This window comes from Drosophila novamexicana, unplaced genomic scaffold (assembly GCF_003285875.2).
Source record: "Drosophila novamexicana strain 15010-1031.04,08,12 unplaced genomic scaffold, DnovRS2.1 tig00004554-arrow-pilon, whole genome shotgun sequence".
Classification (NCBI taxonomy): Eukaryota; Metazoa; Arthropoda; class Insecta; order Diptera; family Drosophilidae; genus Drosophila; species Drosophila novamexicana.
This window is the reverse complement of record NW_020825051.1, coordinates 2,253,412-2,275,006: the sequence shown is the minus strand read 5'-3', so window position 1 is coordinate 2,275,006 and position 21,595 is coordinate 2,253,412. Positions and strand designations below refer to the sequence as shown.

Genomic DNA, 21,595 nt, shown 5'->3' with positions numbered 1-21,595 from the left:
CGACCAAGCCTCCACAAATTATTAAAATGTGCTCCTGAAGCTTAGTATGCATCTTAGCATTTTGCCTGATGCTTAGTATTAAAAATAGCTATGCAGTATATACTGAACAGATTCAAATTTGTTTACTGTGTTTTGAGATCTTTGGCATGAACAATTTAATATTTAACCATAATGTCTTGCAGTCCTTTTCGTTCCAAGTCTGGCACCTTGCAATTGTCTTCCGCATAACCAACAGCAAGCAAAATTAACAGTTTCTCATTCGTTGGCCTCTTGAGCAAACACCTCAAAGCAGGCCCACAATTAAGGGGAGTTGTGACTAGCGAGCAAAGTCCAGCTGCTTGAAGAGCGCACAGTAGTATCCCGGCAGCAATGGACGTTGAAATTTCATTATAATAATGCAGCTTCTTGCGTCCATCTGTTGTGGTACCGTGCGTTTGTTTAAAGATTAGAATTAGATAGGGCGCATCGGTGAGATATGGCTTGATTGCATTCGTGTGCAAGGGTCGCAGATCCGTCAACCACTGGGCATGCATGCGTGTGCTATAGTTGATCTGCTCCTCGTGCTCCACGATTTCGCGCACAGCTTGCTTCACTGCCAACTCTTCGATCACACAAAACGTCCAGGGTTCGGTGTGTGCGCCGCTGGGCGCCGTGCCGGCGGCGCGTATGCAGTCCTCTACGATATCTATTGATGGCTTAATGTTGGCGTTAAAAGCACGTACACTGCGGCGACCACGCATCAGCTCATAGAAACGCCTGCCGCCACTGGGATTAAGATTAAGGCCGGGTACAAATGGCACATGTGGCTTCTCCTCCAAGGCGGGCTGAATGCCAGAATCAGCCAGCGTGAATTCAACTGTGAAAGATTGAACTTGAATGACTTTGAATCTTACAGATAGTCTTGCATAGGAAAGCTACCCGCAACATTCTCTTCCCCCTCCAAATGTTTCCAGCTGGAAGTCCTTGATGGTCGCTTTCGATAGCTCTTGATGTATTTAATGGCCAACGCGACGAGTAAACCAAGCAGAATGCTCGGCCAATGCTTGAACAGCTTGGAGCTGCTCAGAAGTGCTTCCATCTTGGATTGCAGCTGCGGGAAGACTGTCGGGCGATAAGCGACGAAACACATCTCTTTCTTATCTAAGAAAACTTGGTCAGGGCCGATGATTGATAAGCGGGCTTAAGTGACGATTTTACCGCCTACGTGGATTGGCACAATAGGGGCAGCCTTGGGATTTAAGGTGGGCCAGCCGGGAAGGTCCGGGTTTTTTTGAATCTGGCGGTGGATCGCATTCACTTGGACTGCATGTGCATTGTGACGGATCACCCCTTTTGTGAATCATTTGACGTTTGTTTACCTCCCGCAGGATTTCAATAATGCGCCACTTGGCATCGAAGAAAATGAAGTCGGGTGCGGATTCGAGCTCCGATCTTATCAAGTCGAGCAGCATGTCCACCTGCTGGTCTCTAGGAGTTTCGGGCGTTAGGCCGCGCGGGTCTTGAGATTTTCGTGATTCCTGATTTGCCCGAGATCCTCGAGATTGGCCATTCGAACTCCCCGTATTTCGAGAGTCGTGTTTATGTTCAACACACGACATTGGGGCATCTTCACTATAGTCCGTTTGACCTGGCGCTTTAATGACTGCAATACACTTGTAGCGCGGATTTTGAACACAGGCTGCTTTACATTCATAGCTTCCTGAATTAGCTAGTTGTTCATATGCTGGACACTCACAACTTTCCTCTAGCCCAGCTTGCGAAGCACGTTTATTGTTTTCCTCTGGCTGGATCGACTGCCGCTGAGACTCAGTTGTCAAAGCTCGTTTTTGCTGATCCGCATCAACTGCCCTCAAATCGCTCTGCCGCTGTGGCTGTTGTTCCTGCGACAGGCGCCTCGGCGACTGCTGCTGCCCAGGCTGTTGTTCCTGCGGCGACCGCAGTTGCTCAGGCTGTCGATCCTGGGATAGGCGCTGCGGCGAACGCTGTTGCTCAGGCTGTTGATCCTGGGATAGGCGCTGCGGCGAACGCTGCTCCCAAGCCTGTTGCTCCTGAGATATGCGCTGCGGTGACCGCTGTTGCCCAGGCTGTTGATCCTGCGACAAGCGCTGCGGCGACCGCTGTTGCTCAGGCTGTTGATCCTGGGATAGGCGCGGCGGCTGCTGCTGTTGCCCAGGCGGTTGTTCCAGCGACACGCGCTGCGGCGACCGCTGTTGCCAAGCCTGTTCTGGCGGCTGCTGAATTCTCTGCTGCTCTAGCGTCAATGGCTGCTGTTGCGCTTCCGGCCCTGATTGTTCCTGTACCGGCTGCTCTCCTTTGCGCCAGGGCTTAAAAAACATTGGGTTCGAGCTCATGTTGTCCGGTTGCCCACCGTTTTTCGTTTTCGTTTTAAAGAATTGCATGCCAGACGCAGGCGTAGCATTAACAATGTATTTATTTCTAATACAGCTCAAGCCCATCGGATTCCAGGCTTTGCTAGAAGAGGTGCGTATTTTGCTGGGCCCACAGCCGGCTGTTTGCCCATCAGAGTCTATCGACTGTTCAGATCGCAGTGCTTCGTCGATTTCGTCAAAGTTGATATTTATAAAGGGCACCAGAAACAGAAACTCATTGTAGTATTTAATCGAAGGCGTCAAAATTTCTCCATACCGACGACGCGCATTCTCAATGATGGCATATTCACGTTCAAAGGACAGGCGCAGTCCCTGCAGGCAAGCTTGGATTTGTGGACCTGTTTGGCTTGGGAACGAGCGCGCCATGTCTGAAAAGTAAATATTTTCAATTTGCTTATTGCCATATTGAGGGTTCTTCGGATTGTACAGATTCTCGTATGTCGAATATAGACTTATCAGCTTGCGTATATCAGCGTCCTCGAGAGGTGTTTCTATTTGATCCGTGCGCTTCTTATTTGACTGAACTGTGGATTTGTTTCCAGAGATAAATGGAAAGAATTTTCGGAAGCCGCGAAGATTCTTTGGCTTATGGTTTGGAGTATCATTGGTTTCTTCCACAATGTAATCTTTAGCTGCGTTGTCCTTGAACCCTGATCCTTCCTTATCGGAGCTCATCGTTGGTGAGATATCGCGTGCCTTCAACGTCGGATCGGAACACTTGAAATAGCTGAGATTGTGTCTCTGTTCCGTTCTCAGCAATTTGACGCTTCAGCAGGTAGAATTTGGAGTTGGCGTGAAGATAGGGAACAAAATCATTCAAGGGCAGCAGCATTATTACTGTTTTAAATTTTGTAACATTCTAAAAGAACAAAAAACACAAATTTGAATCGTTTGAAATGATTTTGACGACGCACGTACTTAAGCTTATCGACTTTTACTTCAATGCAACCCTAATCAATTTTTTGCCATAACATTTTTCAGCACTGTAAAAATCAAATGACAAAAAATCTAGTTTTATCTTACATGAAAAAAACAGCATTGTAACAAGCCAATAATATTTGAAATGTTTTGCACTACAAATTCAATAACAGTTGTTGCTCATGACTTTAACATTAACAAATTCGAATTTTATTGATCACTGTTAGGTGCACTGTTAAGTAACAGCTGTCTGTCGTCCGATTCTGTAAACTGGCCATGGGGCAACAACAAAGCAACAAAAACAAGTTACGTGAAATATAAATGGAATAATAGACAAATAAGTAAATGGCATGGCCAGCCGTGTGATGATTACAGAAGCACAGAATTTGTTCTAGTCGGACACACAGCGTCAATTAAAGCTGTCATTTAATTGAAACTCAGAGCAGGCTATGCAATTGGCATTGGGAAATTGGCATGTGACGTTTCTCGTACCAAAACTTGCTGTCAAAACCCGCCGGGGTGCTAATTATAAGTTATAGTTCCAGTTTTGATTTCTCAGTTTCGGCATATTATGAAAAATATAAATGAACGTATTTACATACGCAATAAATGCTCGGCAATTCAGCAAACTAGTGAAGACTAAATATAACGTGTACACTCACACACTCACAAACACATTCATACACACATGAAAAGTGCAATAAATCAATGCCCAGCAGTGTGAAGGCGGAAGTGAGCAAAACAGAAACAACAACAAAGACCAGAAGACTGAGCAGCCGTAACGGGATATTGGCGCAAGCAACAAAAGAATTTTACATTACATTACGCGTTGGTTTATTACATTTAACAACCCAAAATGGATGAAGTTTTTTCACTGCACATGGAAAAGCTCGATGTCTATGACGGTTAGTAGAGGGGAATTGCTTAAAAATATGAAAATAGTATTAGATATATTAAGAACAATTGCTCGTTAGTCATTTTGGTTTGATGTCATCGTCGTCTTCGTCGTCCGTGGATTTATTTAATATCTCGTCAATGAGGCGATCCTGTTCTTCATTCTTTTTGCCTTGTACTATCATTTCCCGCAGTGTTTTAATGTGCTGCTTCTCGGAATCAATTTTTGCCCGAAGTTTTAAGTTCTCATTTTTTAAATTGTCGATTCGCAATTTGCGTTCTTCGGCGGTTTTTTTCGTCTTTTCACGCGTTCGCTGTACTGCCTATAAGAATAAAGAAACACACAGTTAATATTTTTGGAAATGCTATTTTAGGGGGTCGCTCATCTAGGCTAGCAACATTGTCGATCATTTTATTTACATTTACCTCGTTATTCTTCTGTCTTTTCAACTTGTACGCGGGATCTTCTGTCTGTGGACTGGTTTCCGTGCTGCCGCTGCTTGTGGACGGTGTTGCAGTCCTTCTCCTGGCTGGCATTCTCTCGGTGATAATATTAATTTGTATTTAGTTTTATGTCGTTTCCTTTTACCAGCTGAAAAATGTAGCCAGCAAACAAACACAAGTCGTTGTGAAATTACAACGCGAATGATGTACCAAAGCGTAATTGTAAAACATATGTGCCCTCTTGGAGCAAGTGTTGTAAAGCGACAGCAGTCATTGCCCATGAGAACAAATAGAGATGCGGTATTATACAATTAATTAATCGACTTCAGTAATCTGTAGAAAAACTACAATTTTAACACGATTATCTAAAATAGTTAATTACATTTATTCTTACGTCCCTGAAACATGTATGGTTTTGCTCACAATTTGGTATTATTTTTGCCGATATAAAAACTATGTTAATATAATTTGTTTGTAAAGACTGATTTCTTGTATGTAGTTGAATAAGATAATAAACTTGAACGCAATAAATTTTAAAGCAAATGCAAAAATGTAATACGTATATATAAATAAATGTTTAAAAACCCAACTCGCGCCTATTCTATTGGGGTTAAATTCACATATCGATAACACACGATAATGTGGCAGTTTTGCAACACTTGCAATTATTTTTTTGCTACCGGCTTGGAAAATGTCTTCGCCTGCACCACCAAAGTCGCCTGAATTATCAGATAAAAGCAAAAAATATGATAGGCAAATCAGGTAATTATGTTTATACTCTTAAACATTGTGATTGGCCTAACATGACCCCAACAGGCTGTGGGGTGACCACGGACAGACATTGCTGGAGACGGCCACAATTTGCCTGGTCAATGTGACAGCTGTAGGCTGTGAGGTAGCAAAGGGACTTGTGCTGCCGGGCATTGGAGGCTTTACCGTGGCTGATGGCAGCACTGTTAAGGAGGAGGATTTGGGCAACAAGTATGTCGGCAACAAAATATGTTCTGTTCAATTGTACTGACTAAAAGCTGGAGAATAGTTTTTTTCTAGATTATAGCTACCTGGGTAAATCGAAGGCACTTGCTTGCAAACAGCTGTTGCAGGAGCTCAATCCGGATGCCAATGGTGATTATGTAGATGAGAGCATTGACTATATCTTGGAAAATCGGGCGAATTTCTTTGAGAGCTTCGACCTGGTGATTGCTTCAAATCTGAACGAGCAGTCACTACTGCAGCTGTCTAACCGCTTGTGGGAGTCCAATGTGCCGTTTGTATATTGTCGTTCCCTGGGTATGCTGGGGTCCATACGCCTACAACTGAGGGAGCACTGCATTGTAGAAGCTCATCCCGATAATCGTCAGTTTGATTTGCGCCTGGAGCAACCATTTGAGGCATTGCGCGACCACTTAGAGAGCACAGAGGTGACAAACAAGGTGCCCTGGTTATTGGTGCTTTATAAATTCCTGAAAGCTTGGCAGACTGAGCATGGAGCTGGGCGACAGGCGCCTGGCAACTATAAGGAAAAAACACAGTTGCGTGAGGCAATTGGAGCAGCAATGCAAAAGGATGAAGAAAACTACGAAGAGGCTATAAAGGCGGTTAACACTGCATTTGGCGCTGGCCTGGTGCCAAGCTCACTCAAGGCCATATTCGAGGACGATGCCTGTGAGCAATTGCACAAAAAGGTGAGGCGCCCAGTCTGAATGCTCCGTAACTCATACAACAATTTTCCATTTGCAACAGAGCGATGTCTTCTGGATTATGGCCAAGGCACTAAAGCACTTTGTGGTGGAGGAAAATAAGGGTTATCTGCCGCTGCCGGGCGTCCTGCCCGATATGACAGCGAATACGGACTCGTACATAGCACTGCAGCACATCTATCGCCAACAGGCTTTGCACGATGCCGATCAGGTGTACCACAAATGTCAAGAATATCTCAAGCAATTGTCGCTGCCGGCGGACAGCATAGACGAGCGCACTGTGCGTTTGCTGTGTCGTGAGGCTGCCGGTCTGTCGGTGCAACGTGGCACACGCATCGCCGATGAGTACGAGAAGAACTGTCGCCTGCTACCTCTGGGTAAGTGCCTCCTAAGTGAAAGATCGAAATTGCAATATTTACCTGTAAAACCGATTTGTAGTGGACGACAATGAGCTGCAGGGCAATTTAACCGTCTACTATTTCGCTCTGCGTGCCTATGAGCGTTTCCTAAGCGAGTGCGGCAGCATTCCCGGTGAGTGCACTGTAGAACAGGATATTGGACGTCTGAAGACCATCACCAGCAAAATGTTGAACGACTTGGGCCTGCATGTGGCCATCAGCGACGATGTGCTGCACGAGATATGCCGCTACGGCGGCGCCGAGCTGCATGCTGTGTCTGCGTTTATTGGTAACTATATACTATGGTTATGTCATGGCGTAAGTGTATGTATATGGATCAATTTATTTTGATTGCAGGAGGTTGTGCTGCGCAGGAGGTGATCAAGATTATTACCAAACAATACAAACCAATTGATAATACATTTATCTATAATGCTATAAGCACTGAAAGTGTTACGTTAAAGTTGTAAATGAATTCCTTATAATACAATTATACGAAATGGTTAAGATTCTTGAAGCTTTCAAAAACTTACCGAATCTGATTAAACAGTAAAACAATACATTAACAATAGTGTCACATTTCGTAAAGGGGAACTTGCTCTGATCATTTTGTAGTTTTATATTTATTAATCATATCTCTGCTTATGCTCTAGATATTGTAAGCGTTCGATTACGCATGTTTATGCTGTGGTATTCTTGCAATAGTACTGTGTGTATACCTCGGTGTTGGGACTTATATTGTAAGTTCTATTTTGTTTATAAAAGCCCAGCACAGATTCTTTTGCTCATATGTTATCTTACATTCCTGTATTAAATTGTGTTCTTTTAATTCTCATATGCGGGTTCCTTCATTGTTTGTATAGAAATTCGTTGGCATCATTTGCGCCAAACGCAAATATTTGACTTATATTAATTTAATTAAGATTATGTGTGCTTTTACATGTACAAATAGATGCTAACGAATATCAAACGAATAGACAGTACATTATATGATTTAAATAGGCATTTACTTACAGTACACTTGCTTATAACAACAATTCAGTTTAGTTTTCTTTTTTTTTTTTTTGAACTTATTTCGTTTTAATTTTAACTTAGTTTTTAGTTATTTCTAATAACTTCCCGCTATGTGTCTATTCCATAATCTTTACAATTAATTAACAAAAATGTACACAAGAAGACTACCAGGAGAACAATTTATGCCTATTTCATATTTTTTCATATATATAATATATAAAATTAGGCGTTTGGTGTTCAGTTTGTTAACTTTACCTGTATGTAAACACGTTCTTACTGGCGGTCCACCGAAGCAGCAGCAGGAAACATAGTCCGATTATATATTGCCAAGTGGCATGTGCCGCCCCTGCACCACCATGATGCAGCTCAGCAAAACTTTCACCTAACCGAACGATATGTGATTAACAATATTGTATATTTGATGGAAAGGTTTAGTTTACCATTTAGTATATGCACCACTATCGTAAAATTTTGATACTCGCTTATGGAGCAGGTATAGTTCCCGGAATCAGCTTTGTGAATTTTCGCAATGGACAAAGTGGAATTCGCACCATCTTCCATCAGTTCAGTTTTAACACTAGCATTCAAATAAATCGGAAAAATATTGAATCAAGAAAGAGTTCATCTTGTAAGGGTTTAGCATAGTTTTACCTTACACCACCTCGTGTTACATCATAATTGAGTACATTTTCGCTGTGCTTCCAGAAAACAACGGAGCTTGTCATAGCCACATTTCGCACCACACAGGACAGCTGCAGCGTGGAATCAATTTCATAGTATTTCTCCTGCAAGGGATCCCCGTATTCATCCACAATCATCACCTTTGGCGCTGTGCGTTGAGGAAGATGCGTAATTAGTTTTATTAATTCGAAAGTAGATTTCAAGAACTTCCTACCATTTACATGCAAGTTAATTTGTATAACGCGGGGCGGATGCGTTGAGATCTGGCATTCGTATGTCGCCTCATCGTCCTTTTTAACATTTATAATTTTCAGTCGCCAGTTGTTGGGATACTGAAATTCCATTTTATAGCGCTTATCACCTGTGTAGGCGTGCAGGCCAACAGTCAGTAAATCCAATGCGTTCTCCTCATTTTGCGCACTACGACGCACCCAGGAGACCTGTCAATAATAACAACAATAATACAGAGCTTTCTCAAATGTTTCTATAGTCAAGCTCTCATCTTTTTTTTCACTTTCACTTTCACTCTCTCTCTATCTCTACTTCTCTCTCTCTATTTCTCGTCTTTTGCAGTAATGTTATTCTCTTAGCCGCAGTCGCTTTAACTAATACGCTTACGGGAATAATTAATTAATTAATTAATTTAATTAGTTTCTATGAAAATCGTATAGAAAGGCGATATTTTGTAATGAGTAAATCAAATATACTATGATTCGTTCTCCTTGATTTATTTGCTCTTTCTCTTTGACTCATTGGCACATCCATAATTTTTTACTCAACTTGCTTTCCCCGCCCGATGTCTCTCTGTCTCTTTCACTCCCTCTCTCTCTCATTCACTCTGTCTTTTTCTCTCTCACTCTCTCTCTTTCCTTTCACTTTTTATTACTCTCTCTTTATAGCCCAGATCGAGTCACACTTCCCGGTCATTTTCTCTTCAATTTACCGCTGGTTCTTTACCAGCCCCTCTTACTTGCTCTCTCTCTCGCTATCTCTCTCTCACACTTATCTTTTAAATATCGCCCTTCTATTCGATTTTCATAAATTTAAATTTGTTTATAAAGATATGTGATAGATTGTTGCATTGTTCGATCCGACTCTCACATAGTCCAACATATTAAGTGAATAGTCATAAATCTATAAATGTGTAGCTCTCCCATATTAGCTATACTTCAGGGCTTTGTTTTTTTAAAGCTAGGCACAAACGAGCTTACACTAAGTATGAATGCTTACAGTCTTATCTTGGAGCAATGAAATTCTGCAATTTAAATGAATGCTGCTGCCCGCCTGTACAGTCATATTTGTGGGTTGTCCGACACGCTGCACGTCCTCAAAATGGGGGCCATATCTGTAAGAAAAGTGAGCCATATGTGATGTAAGTAAAATGTGCGCAGACACACAAACATATATATATATAAAAGAGACCGATGTGGTTATGGTATGCATTTTTATTGGTCAGCAGGTGTATGCAGGTAAGCCTAGGCTCACACACACACACAGAATACCATGCCCGGAGTTTGTGTGCCCTTATGCTTAATGTTTATTGCTTGTAGCAAAAGTCTTAAAAACTTGAGTTTTAAGCACGTTTTACACAGCAAGGACCTTCGGTAAACTGTTTTTATTGCCGCTTGTCGGGACTAAGCATATCTTTTTTTTCAGTGTAAGTTTCACAAGCTTGCCGGCGAACTGTTCTCTGTTCTCTGAATTCGATTTACAGTCCAACTATTATGCAAATTATAGATTTGTTGTGTAATTGCAAGCTAAGGAGTACTTTAACCTCAATGGCAAAATGCTATAACTTACACTTTATTAATGAGGACAGTGCTATTAGTTTTTTTTCCTGGTTTTTATTATTTATACGAATTGCATTGAAACTGAGCAAAGTGCTAAGAGGAGCTGGGCGTGGCATTAAGAGCCTGAGTTAATCAATATTTCATGCTCACAATTCAACAGAAATTTCGAAAAAATGTAGAACTCGGAAAAAACGACGTTCTTGGAACAAGTTTATTCGGACTTCATTAAAATATATATTGGCTCTAATTAAGGACTCAATTTATTATATTTTAAGATTGAAAAGAGAATTATTTTATTTATTTATAAAAATTTACTCGATACGAAAATTTAAAAAAAAATTCCAATATCTGAAATAGGGTTCATTCTGTGCATAGTTTAAAAATATTAAAACTTAACCCGAAACGGAAATCTGAGATACTTTCCAGGATCTGAAATTTCATTTTATTCATAGTTTTGACAGAAAATCTAAAATTCTTCTCTGATGATACATACAAAATAATAGTATTTAGAAAATACAAAAAAAATCTATATACCGTTTAAAAAGTATCTTGTAATGAGTTTAGCGAGGCTTAAAACCCAAGATAAATTAAATAAAATATTAAGATTTTTGTGTCCCAACTAAGGAAGTATGATCGTAATTGAATCAAGTAAGCTCCTACTTTGGGAAAAAGGTTTACTTTATTTAAGAGATTCGCAAGATTCCTGACTTGTATTTCTCTCCGTGCGCAGTTTAGGGTCAGGCTTAAATGTAATAAGTAGTATGTAAGGTAAAGAGAAAGAAATCTTTTAGCTAAACCAACCTTTGATCGTGATGATGATGTTTGTTAGCCGCCGAGAAGGTATCGAAGATATAGTTGAGCATGGGTGCATCGGTTTTCTGCTGCTTGGGCAGAATATATTTGCTTTCCACCTTCTTGGCCGAGGTGCGCACAGGAGACTTATCCGCTCCGCTCGCAGTCGATGGGGTTGGCATTGCCAGGGAGCCATTGCCAGCGACCTGTTGGCCGCTGGAGCCCTCAGTGCTGGCCATTGTGGTCGCTGGCACATTTCCATTGACGCGTTGCGAGCCAATTTGTTGAAATGTGCCACCAGCTGCGGCGCCACCGAAGCTGATGGAGTTTTTCAGACTTGATGCGCTCTTCTCGCGTTGCACAGCGGCTGCTGGTGCTCGTGATGTTGATGTTTGATACGAACTAAGCTGCGATAAGGACAATAAATCTTGTGTTTTTGCATTCATTAGTTGTCTGCCATTGGCTGTGGCGGCCGGCGCGGCAGACGTTGCTTTTGGCGCTCTTCTCTCATTTTTCTCGTTCGTTATATTGTGCCACTGGCCCTGGCCCCGCTCCTGCTCCTGCCCCTCTTCCTGCTCCATGGCAATGATGTAATCATTGGCCGACTTCTGAACGTCATCGGCATCAGCATCCGCATCCGCATCAAAGGCAGCAGCTGCTCCTGCTCCCGCAGCGGCATAGGAATTATCGATTTCATTGGAATCTATGTCGCATTATGAAAGACAAGACAACATTGAGTTTAAGGTCATTTGGCGAGCTAGTAAAAGGAAAGTAAGCCATGTCCTTTGATACCCTAAGAAAGGAGAGCCAATTGAAGAGCCCATTGAAGAACTTAACTCTGGAGCTACGACGCTCTTGAATAACCATGTTCAACCTGATTTATCCTAAAGAAACATTTTAGATTGGGATCCTTTTGAATACACCTTTTGTTATGAGAACTATCGCTCCAAGCTTGAGTCTTCTTCTTAAGGATTCATAGTTGAGTACTCGTATTTGTTGCTATACGATCTAGTTAAATTTTATGATACTTGGAATTACTCTATAATACATCTGCCATCATTTTGATGGTCCTATGAATGTTTTTACTTAATGCTTGTACAAGATTTCGACCTACTTCTTTGACAAAGCGGGCATATTTATATCCTTGGCAATTTGAGCTGCCAGGGTATTTAGTTTTTGTCACGCCCACGCATATCTTTGTTTCTTTCTTGAAACTGAGACTTGATTAATATGTTGCAATCAAGTTTCAACATTTCTCTGCGGCGGGGGTCAACTGTGCTCGTGTTAGGTTAAAGCTGCCAACGATTTTTGCTCAAAAAAAGTAAGGAAAGAAAGTATCGCAAGCTTTTCCAAAAATTACTTTAGATTAATGAGTCTATAAATAACATGGTTCACGTCAATGATCTTACTTATTTTTTATTTATTGCTTGTGTTTAGCACATAAAAGCCCAGAAAAGTGCAAGGAGTTGGAAAGATTTTTGCCAAGCTGTTTTGCTAACAAGCAAGAAAAATGCTTAATTTTCCATCAAATATATTTGCTTGCGATATGAGAGAGAGGGAGAGAGAGAGAGAGAGAAAAGTGCATGGGAAAAGTTGGACTTTCAATTGACAAGGATCTGGACTTAATTACAGGAAAGTAAGCTCAAGGTCGTCGAAACACAGCAAAAGCTGGGCATGGCTGGGTGATTGGGCGTTTGGGTTGGGTTGGGTTCAGTTTAGATAGCACGCATTCTGGATAACCGCACAATTGACTACCCGTTACTTACCATGGCTAACACGTAACGTTGTGGCCAACTGCATGTGCTGCTGCTGCTGCTGCTGCTGCTGTGTGCGTGTGTGCGTGTGTGTGGGTGTGGCTGTGTCCGTGGTAAATTGAAATCCTACGGATGTCATTGTTGTTGCCGCTGGCAATTTGGCAACTGCAGCTGCCTCGGCGCTTGCTGCAGCTGCAGCCAGCATTGAGGAGTCGTAGTCCGCTAGCGGCTGCCCCTCCTCCAGCTGGCGACCACGAAGCGCGTCCATGCTGGCCACAGAGTGCGCCTCTGCCTGGAGCGAACCGCGGCCCATGGCGCTAGCGGTGCACACGATTGTTGTTGTTAGTATAAATAATTGTATTAAATTGCAAATAAAACATTCAGTTCGGCGTGTTGCAGGCTTTGTTCTTGTTGTTGTTGTTGCTGTTGTTCTTGTTGTTGTTGTTGCTGCGGTTGAAGCTTGAAGCGTTTGTTTCGTTTTGGTTTTAATGCGTGTTGCTGCTGCTGTTGTTGTTGTTGTTGCTGTTGTTGTTGTTGCACTTAAACGCATTTTGTATTCGTGAATTCCTGCGTGGAATTTGGCTTAACTAAAACACATTTCACAAACTGCATTTGAGCTGGTTTCCACACACTGACCCCAGTCGCTTGTTGCCACTTATAAAAACAGTTATTGTTTTTAATATTTGTTGGCTTATTTTTTTCTCATTTGCATTTGTTGTTGTTGCTGCTGTTGCTAAAACATGGTTAAATAATATTTGGTTTATTGATAATTGATATTGGTTAGTAATTTTGTTTTTGCAAGGGCTTTTGCGCGCACTCTAATTAAATTAAATCAGTCCGATTTTAAATATTCATTTTAATATTTGCTAAATGGTTGATTGTTTCATATTTAATGCAATTGCACGTTTTACATATTTTTCCCTCTCACTGCCCAATAAAATGCCATGCATAATTGAATTGGCTAAGCCTGTAATTATTTAGAAATACAAAATATTTCCAATGAATGAATACGGCTTAAGCTGGCCAAAGAAGGCGTTGGTTGGGTCTATGATATTTGTGTTTTGTATTTGGCCCAAATAACTTTTGCAGTTAGCAGAGACAGACATGTGTTCGACTTGCCGTGACAGCCAAAGCCTTTTGGCCATAAACTAAATTTTGTGCTGGGCTTTTGCTTTTATGCTGCAAATGCCTTTCAGCCTTTCATGCCATAAACATGTATTTATTTACATATGTGTGTGTGTGTGTGTGTGTGGGGCTCACATTACGGGCGCAGCATAAAGGCAAAACACCTGTACAATATATATTGACAGGCCTAGGCATTGCATGTTTGCTGTTTTTTACGTTTTGTTTTCTGTTTTTTTTTTTTTTCTATTTGCAGCTGCATTCATAACAAATTCTCATAAATACGGATATGCTGATTTATAAAAGTCAGAGCACACAAGGCAGCTGTCCATTCAAACGCACATCAAGCCGCGCGGGTTTTTCGACTGTGCCATAAAAATAAAAATGTAAATTAGCGCAAAATGGTTTTTGGGCAAAAAAAAAAAAAAAATAATAAAATATGTTACAGCTATTCAAGGGCTTTTTGGCTTTACAGCCCGATATCCGTGCCACATTGAATTGTTTTAATTTCGCATTCGTATTTCCCATACAAACAAAGCTACGCACACGTACACGCACACTCAGATATTGTATCTTAGAGATACAATTTCGCAGGGGGTCCGCGAACTTTTCTTGAGGGCATAAAACCGCGACAGCAAATCCCATTTATGAGCTAGGCCCAGTTTATTTATTTTATTTATTTTTTGTTTTTATTTCGATTCTTTGTGATTTTCTTAAAGCGCTTTCAGCTTTGGCTAAATTTTGTCCCGAACTTGGCATAAATATTTATTTTGTCTAACTTGGCACAGAACGCATCTAAACTAGTTTCACTTCACAGCCAGAATTTGTTATTATTATTTTTGTTGTTTTATTACAATTTCATGGCATGCACAAAAAATTAGCATTTCCTTTGCAATGGAGACCACACACACACACACACACACAATCAGAGCCAAACTTTTTTGAATATGAAATCTAAATAGTTGCGACTTCACGTTGTGTCTTACACGCAAGTTTGGCCATCTACATGCGCCTCGACGAGATTCGCGAATACGCCAGACACGTTCAGCCGGGTGCGCCTTTTGGGTAAAACGTCAACACGCCGTTACACTTCGTTTATGACTGTCCATCTGAAGGCAGCCAAATCAGTGGATTGTTGAATTTGAATTGTTGTTGACTTGCCGAACTCGTCAAAGCTGCGAAATCTCTGTCTCGTTAACCGAGCTTCGGCTCTTGCTCGGGGTAATGCGGAGCGGCCAACGTTGCTTTCGTTAAGTTTGTTGAATTTGCCGCGCGTGTTGAGTTCATTTACTCCGAATTTGTTAGGGGTTGTGTGGTGAGAAAGTTAGGCATAAATTTGGTAAAGCAGTGCATTTTAGGGGGATTGTTCTTGAAGTTTTTGAGATTCATTAGACTTAATTTTTAATTGTTTTTCTGATTTTTCATTATTTGGCATTCTCAAATGCACTCTATCTCCCTCTCTTTCTCTCTATCTTAAATTATAGCTCTTTAGAGCCAGGTCTAACCTTCGAAGCTATGCAAAATGACAGATTTCTTTCTTCAGTACCTTCTTCAGTTGAATTTTAAAATTAAATTTCCTGCAATAATATATAAACGACACATATTTTGCTAAATAGTTCGTTATTTATAATGGACTATTTTAAATAAGTCCTTTACGCAGTATACTTACTCTGTTATACAGAGGCAACTTGTATGTTCGACAAGAACACTTATACGTATAATAGTATAACAGCGCGTAGTCAACCAGAGATGGCGCCACCTGCAGCATTAAACAGTTTTATGCCAATGCTCAGCTTGCTCTCTCTTTCTCAGCGTGCGCTCTCTTTATACCAATCTCTCCATCTGCTACTGTTGTGGCTGTTGTGTTATCAGAAACGCTTGGATGCTGGTCGGGTGCAGACGTCCTTCAGCCTTGACAGAGTTATAATCGAGTGCTAGAATAAATTGCTGCAACTAGCTTAAAGTGCGGAAAACGTCTCGGCTGAATGAAAAAATTTTAAGTTTTCCTTATAATATACATACACAACCTGAGTAACGTGCTAAGAATAAAACAATAAGGATATTGGCCAGTTTTTTTTTGACAATCAAGATAAAGCAGCCACCACGCACAGGAGAATTGAAGCGTTCTAATGAATACCTAAGTATACACACACACACATCTACACATACCTACACACTTACATACATACTTATATACATAAACGTGAAAAGAATAGTTGTTTTAGGTCAAACAAAAGCCAAAGCGAACAAAAAACGAAAAAAAATCGAACATTACGGATAACTCAAGAGAGCGCGAACAAAGGCCAAAAATAATGAAAATCAATTGGAAAAACCTTTAAAGCCAGCCTGAGAACATTAAGGATCAACTTAATCTGAGAAGCGTACGTAATTAATTATGCATGCTGTGCGTGTGTGTGTGTGTGTGTGTTAATTATTCTCAAATGATTGTTATATAAAAGAACGTGTGTCTGGAAAAACTTGGCACTGGTTCTAGGCGCTACTCACACGTCTCCTTTAATTTGCAGGTGTCTGCACACCTGAAAAGCTCTTGTTATCAGATCCTTCAGCTCGCCTCCCGCCTCCAGTTGGGATTTGTGCTAATTGTTCGCCGTGTGTGGGGTGCTCTCCCCCACAAGTGGCTGCTGCAGCTACACTTGCCACTGACATTGTTGTTCCTCTTGCTGTTGTTGAGGATTGTTGTGTGCACAATTAGTTCTGTGTGTGCATACACACACCCAGCCGCAGCGGCTACTTGAACTGGGCGCTGTCTTAACAGCCCCGAGTCACGCACAGATGACCTTCCCATGCAAGACACAAACAACAGGTGGATGTGGCGAGCTCTTAACAACTATTGTTACTTATTGGTAGCTGTCCTGGGTCTAGGGTCGTCAGCATTTTGGCTGGCAGCGAGTATTCTAATTAGTAATTGTTTAAGTTAAGGTATTAATGCCCATAAAAAGTGCCAAAACATCCAACTGTATCACCCTGCTCATCTGGGCTCTCGTAGAACAGCTGCAAGTCAAGTCAGGAAAAACTTAAAGGGTATCTTCTAGTCGATCATTCACTATTCGAGCACTTTAACTTGTAAACAGAAAACTTGTAGTTTAGGTCTAGTATGTTAACTTAAGCTATATTAACTTTATATAAAGTCAAAGTCTGCCAACTTGAAGAAAATTATGAATTGTTCTTATACTTGAACTAAGTTTAGCTCAAGTATTTTTTTATGTGAGTAGAAAGCTAAGATATGTAATCGTAATATAATAATTAATATTATCTTTAAGCTTTAGCTAATTTTTCCAAATAAACCATTCTCATAGATCTCCTGTCGTCTTTCATATCGTTCTCTTAAGGCTTTAATTATAATCAAGTTAAAATTTAAATATTAAATATAACTATAAACATTTTCCATACTCGCCTTGACTTTTTATAAGATAACTTGCAGTCTTTTATGTCGTGTCCTTTGACAACAAAGAACTGATTGTCCCATTCAGAGACAGTTGCCTGGCTTTCTAATGGTGCCTTTTGTTTGTCCTGCAGCACATCCGTTGATGAGCAGCTCGTTGGCTATAAATACACCGCAGAGCGAGACGTCAATGTGGTTGTAATGCCGTCACGTCGCAGCGGTGGTGTTGGCACCACACGGCGCAAGCACTCGGTGGGCAATCTGCGACGGGCACATCCGGCCTCCGGTGCCACATGGAATGTGCAGGTGGTGCGCGGCAAGATGTCCTCGAAATGCTTGTGGCACGCGTGCCGGGCGCTAATATTGGGCCTGGCCCTCATGATGGTGGGCGCTGGCATGGCCACGCTGGGCTACTATGCGGATCATCTGTCCATGGGCTCCGAGCTGCGTGGCAATGTTACGGTGCGTGTCAAGAACGATCTGAAGGGCTTCCATTTGAACAATTTCGCATATGTGGGACCCATTGTCATGGGTTTCGGCGGCTTCATTGTGGTCGCCTCCTGTGTGATGACCTTCGAGGCACGCGACTCTGCAGCCAAGGTGGTGCCGGCGCGTCTACGTGCTGGCGGCGGCAGCTGCAACAAAACGACAGCGCGCAGCAATCAAGGCAGCTCCGCCTCGCAGCGCCGTGGCATGGGTAAGTCATAGACTTGGCATTGGAGGGGGTCGCCTTTGCTCACTGCTGCTCCCGTTCTGTACAGGTGCTCAGTATCAGACGACGCGCTGGGATCAGCATTTTGGCGTCTTCCGCTCATCACCCGGCGATCCACATCAGCAGCTGCAGGCGGTGGCTGGTGCGGCTGGCGCCGGTCAGCAGCAGGCGCAGCCTTTTGATCGCGAGGCCCTCACCGCGGAGCTCATCAACTTCTCCAAGTCACTCAGGTACTTTTGCTATGTCCTAATTAGAGCACACTGAATCCACATAAGCATCACATACTCTGTAAATTTGTATATGAAATATTGGCTGCCTCATGCTGTCTCTTTCTCTCTCTCTGACGCTCTCATGCATTATCTTTCTCATGACTGCTTTGCATCTGCCATTAGCGCATCCACACGCTTCTCGCCACAGCTGCGCCGTCTCACCTTCACTGGTTCCGTGCCCAATCTGTCTACCATCCATGCAAACGCTCATCCAACCGCCTGCATCGACACTAATCACTCCAATCTGTTCTTGCCGCATCCCAAAATGCCGCTGGAACTTCTACAACAACAACAACAACAACAACAACAACTGTGCTGTAAACGGCATCACCATCATCGCCATCACCAACACAAACAACGCAAACAACAAACGTCCACCTCGAGCAGCAGCGTCCGGCGCGTGCGTCAAACGCGCACAGCTACCGCCCCCGGCGGCGGCAGTGGCGGCGGCGGTTTCGGCTCCGGCGGCTCGAATGCACGCCTCATCAGCAACTCATCCAGTTTGATACAGCGCGCTACCAGGGAGTATGCCGCATGCACTTTGCTGCAGCCGCCGGCAGCGAGCCGCGTTTACTGGCAAGCCTCGTCCTTTGATGCCGGCATAGGCGCAGGCTCAACTCACGGCTCTGCTGGCGGCGAAAAGCGCGCTGAGCGCAACAAACGCTCCGATACAGCCAAACGTCACGTGCTGGCACGTCAGCGACCCATCGAGCATGAGGAGGCCGCAGCGGCGGCGGCGGCAGCTGCCCGTGATCGGGATCGTTGCAGCCCGCTGGGACACAGGCGGTAAGTGCGGTTCCCAACACTGAGCTTAAAGCTGTACATGCTTACCACCACTGCATAATAGTTAATAATTTTGAAAACTTCTGAAAGCACATGAAAGCTTTAGTTCAGCTCAAAGCCAAACTGACAATGTGATGCTGCTTTTCCTCCTTTCATTTAGACCTTAGGTGCGGTTACAAATACTAGCTTAAAGGGCGACTTACATACAATACTAATGCTAACAAGCACTGCAGGTTGTTAAAAGTGTTTGAGGAAAATCAAAACTTTAGTTCAACTAAAAGCTTAACTAACAACTAAATGCTGTTATTGGTCTTCAGTGCGGTTACGAGATTTCAAGTTGCAGTTAAAAAAGCACAGGAAAGTTCAGCTCCAATTACAATTAGCTGTTCTTCATCTCGCACAAGTTAAGAGCGCGGCTATCGACACTAGCTTAAAAAGCGACATGCATACAAATGCTCATGCTAAGCTCATTGTTAAGCACATTAAAGCCTTATTTCAGCTAAAAGCTGTTGTTTATCTCTCGCTCTAACCAGTTGCGAGTTGCATAAAGCTTTCACAAAAGCTTTCTTAAATGCAAAGCACATTTTCCACCAACTTGTATGCATTTTCAACCTATTTTCAGCAACTCAACCATGTCAGACTCGTCGTATAGCGGCCGCTGGACGGCGCGTTGTGCTTCGGTAGCGAGTCGCACCTCGAGCATTGATTCACGGCGCATCCAGGTGGATCTGCACAGTCCGGAAGTGATGCCCAAGTCAATATTGCGCTCGCCCAAACGCTACAGTTCCGGCCCCTCGGCGACGCCATCAGTTGAGAAGGAGTTCCGGTAAGCGTGCCGCATTATCACATTCACAGCACAAATGATTTACAAATTGTCAAACTGTGTGCTTTACAGCAGCCAATTGTCGGTATGCTCAGAACCGCCTCCACCCGTGCGTCAGCTGTCGGGACAGTCAAGCATGGAGCCAGCTGTGCCGGAGGAGAGTGTGGAGCTAATCGACGAGCGTGTTGCGATTGAGTGCCACAGCAACAGCGAGTGCAATGTGGCCTACAGCGAGATCAGTGAGCTGGTGCATCACACGCACAGCCTGCCGCCTAAGAAACAGCGTCCCGACTTTCTGCCGCTGGGCGGCAGCGCAGATCAGCCGCAGCAGCAGAAACAGCAACAGCAACAGCAACAGCAGCAACAACAGCAACAACAACAACAACAACAAGAGCAGCAACTGCAGCGGGAGCGGGAACGGGAGCAGAAGACGACACTCTATAGAAGCAACAGTTCCAGGCAATTCTATCGGCCCAAGCCTGCCATAGCGAAGGACCGGGATGATTCGGTTTTCTATATACGCTCCCTGGAGCGTGCCGGCAGCGCCGCCAGCGGCGATGATCACATGTACGACTCGCTGAAGGTGATAAATGAGCGTCGCTCGACCCTGCTAAAGGCCGACTCGCAGAGCTCGTTGGGCTCCGCGGAGCGCAAGCTGAGCAGCTTTTCGCTCAAGATGCCGGACATAACGGAGCGCGAGAACTCGATAGATATAGAGGACGGACCTCCGATAACACAGTCAATCGTAGAGCTTGAGAAAAACCCACATGAAACTTAAATATTGACCGAGATAATATAAATGTGTGTGCGTGCGCGTGTGTGTGTGTTGTGTGTATTGATAAGGTGGTGTATTGACAGTATTGACAATGACAGTTACTTTAGCACGGATCTATTATAATGTTGGGAAATACAGAGATTTTTTGATAAGCCTGCAAAAATTGGTACACCGAATTTGAATTTAAGTTAAGTGTAGAAATACGATATCGAAATACCCTTCCTTTCACTTTCGCGAATCAAATCTATTTGAAAAATCGTTAACTATGAATCGTTATCTGTGTTGCCCTAGGCACTAATCGATGTATTACAAATTAACTATTTATGTGTTTCAAATTGTAGTCGTCCCGCTGTTGAATTGTTAATGTAACTACAAAAAGAAAATCGAATATAACATTGTTATATGTTGAAATGCATTCTATGGATATGAACGAGCTTTTAATGATTAAGCGCTCCGAACCCGATTCCGGCTGTATCCTGTTTCCTCTGTCTAAGCCAGAAGAAAACAAATGCTTAAGAATTCAATTTGAAATTGTATATAAGTAACTATATTATATGTAATATTACAATCAGCTTACAAGCGAAGACTGATGTTCGTAAATTTATGTTCTATTTGTGAATTGTGCGCTAAAAGTTCTGAAAAAATGTCAATTTCTGTTCAAATACAATGAAAAGCAATAAGAAATTATAATTATTGATAAAGCACAGAGTGCAACGAAAATAACAAATCAACAAAATTATGTTTCAAGTGTTCCACAACTTAAACATTTAAAAGCGAAAAATATCAGAAAATCCGAATATCAGCCAACTTTGGTTTACTGAAGTTTATCAGAGTAATATATCAAATATTTTCACAGAAGGTTTGCAGCAATTTCTACCAACGTAATTATTGATAATCGTATATAACAATAATGTAAAGTATATACTTTACATA

At 42.5% G+C, this 21,595-nt stretch overlaps 6 protein-coding genes across 6 annotated transcripts; 3 read left to right on the top strand and 3 right to left on the bottom strand.

Annotated features, from left to right (window-relative positions):
- Nucleotides 1–100: 100 nt before the first annotated feature.
- On the bottom strand, nucleotides 101–3,296 carry LOC115769877. The gene is given in 3 exon segments (XM_030714879.1): nucleotides 101–856; nucleotides 919–1,186; nucleotides 1,188–3,296. Coding segments are annotated over 3 exon segments (2,847 nt in total). The 5' UTR covers nucleotides 3,066–3,296; the 3' UTR covers nucleotides 101–155.
- Nucleotides 3,297–3,439: 143 nt separating this feature from the next.
- On the top strand, nucleotides 3,440–4,779 carry LOC115769876. The gene is made up of 2 exons (XM_030714878.1): nucleotides 3,440–4,213; nucleotides 4,721–4,779. Exons 1-2 carry the CDS (start codon nucleotides 4,165–4,167, stop codon nucleotides 4,768–4,770), a joined length of 99 nt encoding a protein of 32 aa, XP_030570738.1. The 5' UTR covers nucleotides 3,440–4,164; the 3' UTR covers nucleotides 4,771–4,779.
- On the bottom strand, nucleotides 4,220–4,756 carry LOC115769875 (CCAAT/enhancer-binding protein gamma). The gene is made up of 2 exons (XM_030714877.1): nucleotides 4,629–4,756; nucleotides 4,220–4,525 (listed from the first exon to the last, which is right to left on the bottom strand). Exons 1-2 carry the CDS (start codon nucleotides 4,737–4,739, stop codon nucleotides 4,283–4,285), a joined length of 354 nt encoding a protein of 117 aa, XP_030570737.1. The 5' UTR covers nucleotides 4,740–4,756; the 3' UTR covers nucleotides 4,220–4,282.
- Nucleotides 4,780–5,332: 553 nt separating the features above from the next.
- Nucleotides 5,333–7,293, top strand: LOC115769794 (nedd8-activating enzyme E1 regulatory subunit). The gene is made up of 6 exons (XM_030714762.1): nucleotides 5,333–5,408; nucleotides 5,463–5,627; nucleotides 5,686–6,331; nucleotides 6,390–6,723; nucleotides 6,785–7,033; nucleotides 7,102–7,293. The coding sequence occupies exons 1-6, from the start codon at nucleotides 5,338–5,340 to the stop codon at nucleotides 7,212–7,214; spliced, it is 1,578 nt and encodes a 525-aa protein (XP_030570622.1). The 5' UTR covers nucleotides 5,333–5,337; the 3' UTR covers nucleotides 7,215–7,293.
- A 125-nt stretch (nucleotides 7,294–7,418) lies between these two features.
- Nucleotides 7,419–13,236, bottom strand: LOC115769793. Its single transcript, XM_030714761.1, has 7 exons — nucleotides 12,788–13,236; nucleotides 11,031–11,724; nucleotides 9,670–9,784; nucleotides 8,654–8,879; nucleotides 8,410–8,587; nucleotides 8,199–8,335; nucleotides 7,419–8,140 (listed from the first exon to the last, which is right to left on the bottom strand). The coding sequence occupies exons 1-7, from the start codon at nucleotides 13,086–13,088 to the stop codon at nucleotides 8,010–8,012; spliced, it is 1,782 nt and encodes a 593-aa protein (XP_030570621.1). The 5' UTR covers nucleotides 13,089–13,236; the 3' UTR covers nucleotides 7,419–8,009.
- A 2,405-nt stretch (nucleotides 13,237–15,641) lies between these two features.
- Nucleotides 15,642–21,590, top strand: LOC115769709. The gene is made up of 7 exons (XM_030714638.1): nucleotides 15,642–16,278; nucleotides 17,435–17,997; nucleotides 18,062–18,242; nucleotides 18,405–19,067; nucleotides 19,687–19,890; nucleotides 19,960–20,192; nucleotides 20,280–21,590. Exons 2-7 carry the CDS (start codon nucleotides 17,502–17,504, stop codon nucleotides 20,663–20,665), a joined length of 2,163 nt encoding a protein of 720 aa, XP_030570498.1. The 5' UTR covers nucleotides 15,642–16,278; nucleotides 17,435–17,501; the 3' UTR covers nucleotides 20,666–21,590.
- The last annotated feature ends 5 nt before the right edge of the window (nucleotides 21,591–21,595 follow it).

What these genes read in the sequence shown, in the direction of transcription:
- LOC115769794 (XM_030714762.1), top strand. Translation starts at nt 5,338, where the DNA reads ATGTCTTCGCCTGCACCACCAAAGTCGCCTGAATTATCAGATAAAAGC. An exon ending in CTGTCGCCTGCTACCTCTGG is followed by an intron (nt 6,724 to 6,784) that starts GTAAGTGCCTCC and finishes ACCGATTTGTAG; the next exon opens with TGGACGACAATGAGCTGCAG. An exon ending in TGCTGTGTCTGCGTTTATTG is followed by an intron (nt 7,034 to 7,101) that starts GTAACTATATAC and finishes TTTTGATTGCAG; the next exon opens with GAGGTTGTGCTGCGCAGGAG.
- LOC115769875 (XM_030714877.1), bottom strand. Translation starts at nt 4,739, where the DNA reads ATGCCAGCCAGGAGAAGGACTGCAACACCGTCCACAAGCAGCGGCAGC. An exon ending in AAAGACAGAAGAATAACGAG is followed by an intron (nt 4,526 to 4,628) that starts GTAAATGTAAAT and finishes TTATTCTTATAG; the next exon opens with GCAGTACAGCGAACGCGTGA.
- LOC115769709 (XM_030714638.1), top strand. Translation starts at nt 17,502, where the DNA reads ATGCCGTCACGTCGCAGCGGTGGTGTTGGCACCACACGGCGCAAGCAC. An exon ending in CTCGCAGCGCCGTGGCATGG is followed by an intron (nt 17,998 to 18,061) that starts GTAAGTCATAGA and finishes CGTTCTGTACAG; the next exon opens with GTGCTCAGTATCAGACGACG. An exon ending in TCAGTTGAGAAGGAGTTCCG is followed by an intron (nt 19,891 to 19,959) that starts GTAAGCGTGCCG and finishes TGTGCTTTACAG; the next exon opens with CAGCCAATTGTCGGTATGCT.
- LOC115769876 (XM_030714878.1), top strand. Translation starts at nt 4,165, where the DNA reads ATGGATGAAGTTTTTTCACTGCACATGGAAAAGCTCGATGTCTATGAC. An exon ending in AAAGCTCGATGTCTATGACG is followed by an intron (nt 4,214 to 4,720) that starts GTTAGTAGAGGG and finishes ACGGTGTTGCAG; the next exon opens with TCCTTCTCCTGGCTGGCATT.
- LOC115769793 (XM_030714761.1), bottom strand. Translation starts at nt 13,088, where the DNA reads ATGGGCCGCGGTTCGCTCCAGGCAGAGGCGCACTCTGTGGCCAGCATG. An exon ending in CATCATCATCACGATCAAAG is followed by an intron (nt 9,785 to 11,030) that starts GTTGGTTTAGCT and finishes CTTTTCTTACAG; the next exon opens with ATATGGCCCCCATTTTGAGG. An exon ending in GTAACACGAGGTGGTGTAAG is followed by an intron (nt 8,336 to 8,409) that starts GTAAAACTATGC and finishes TTTGAATGCTAG; the next exon opens with TGTTAAAACTGAACTGATGG.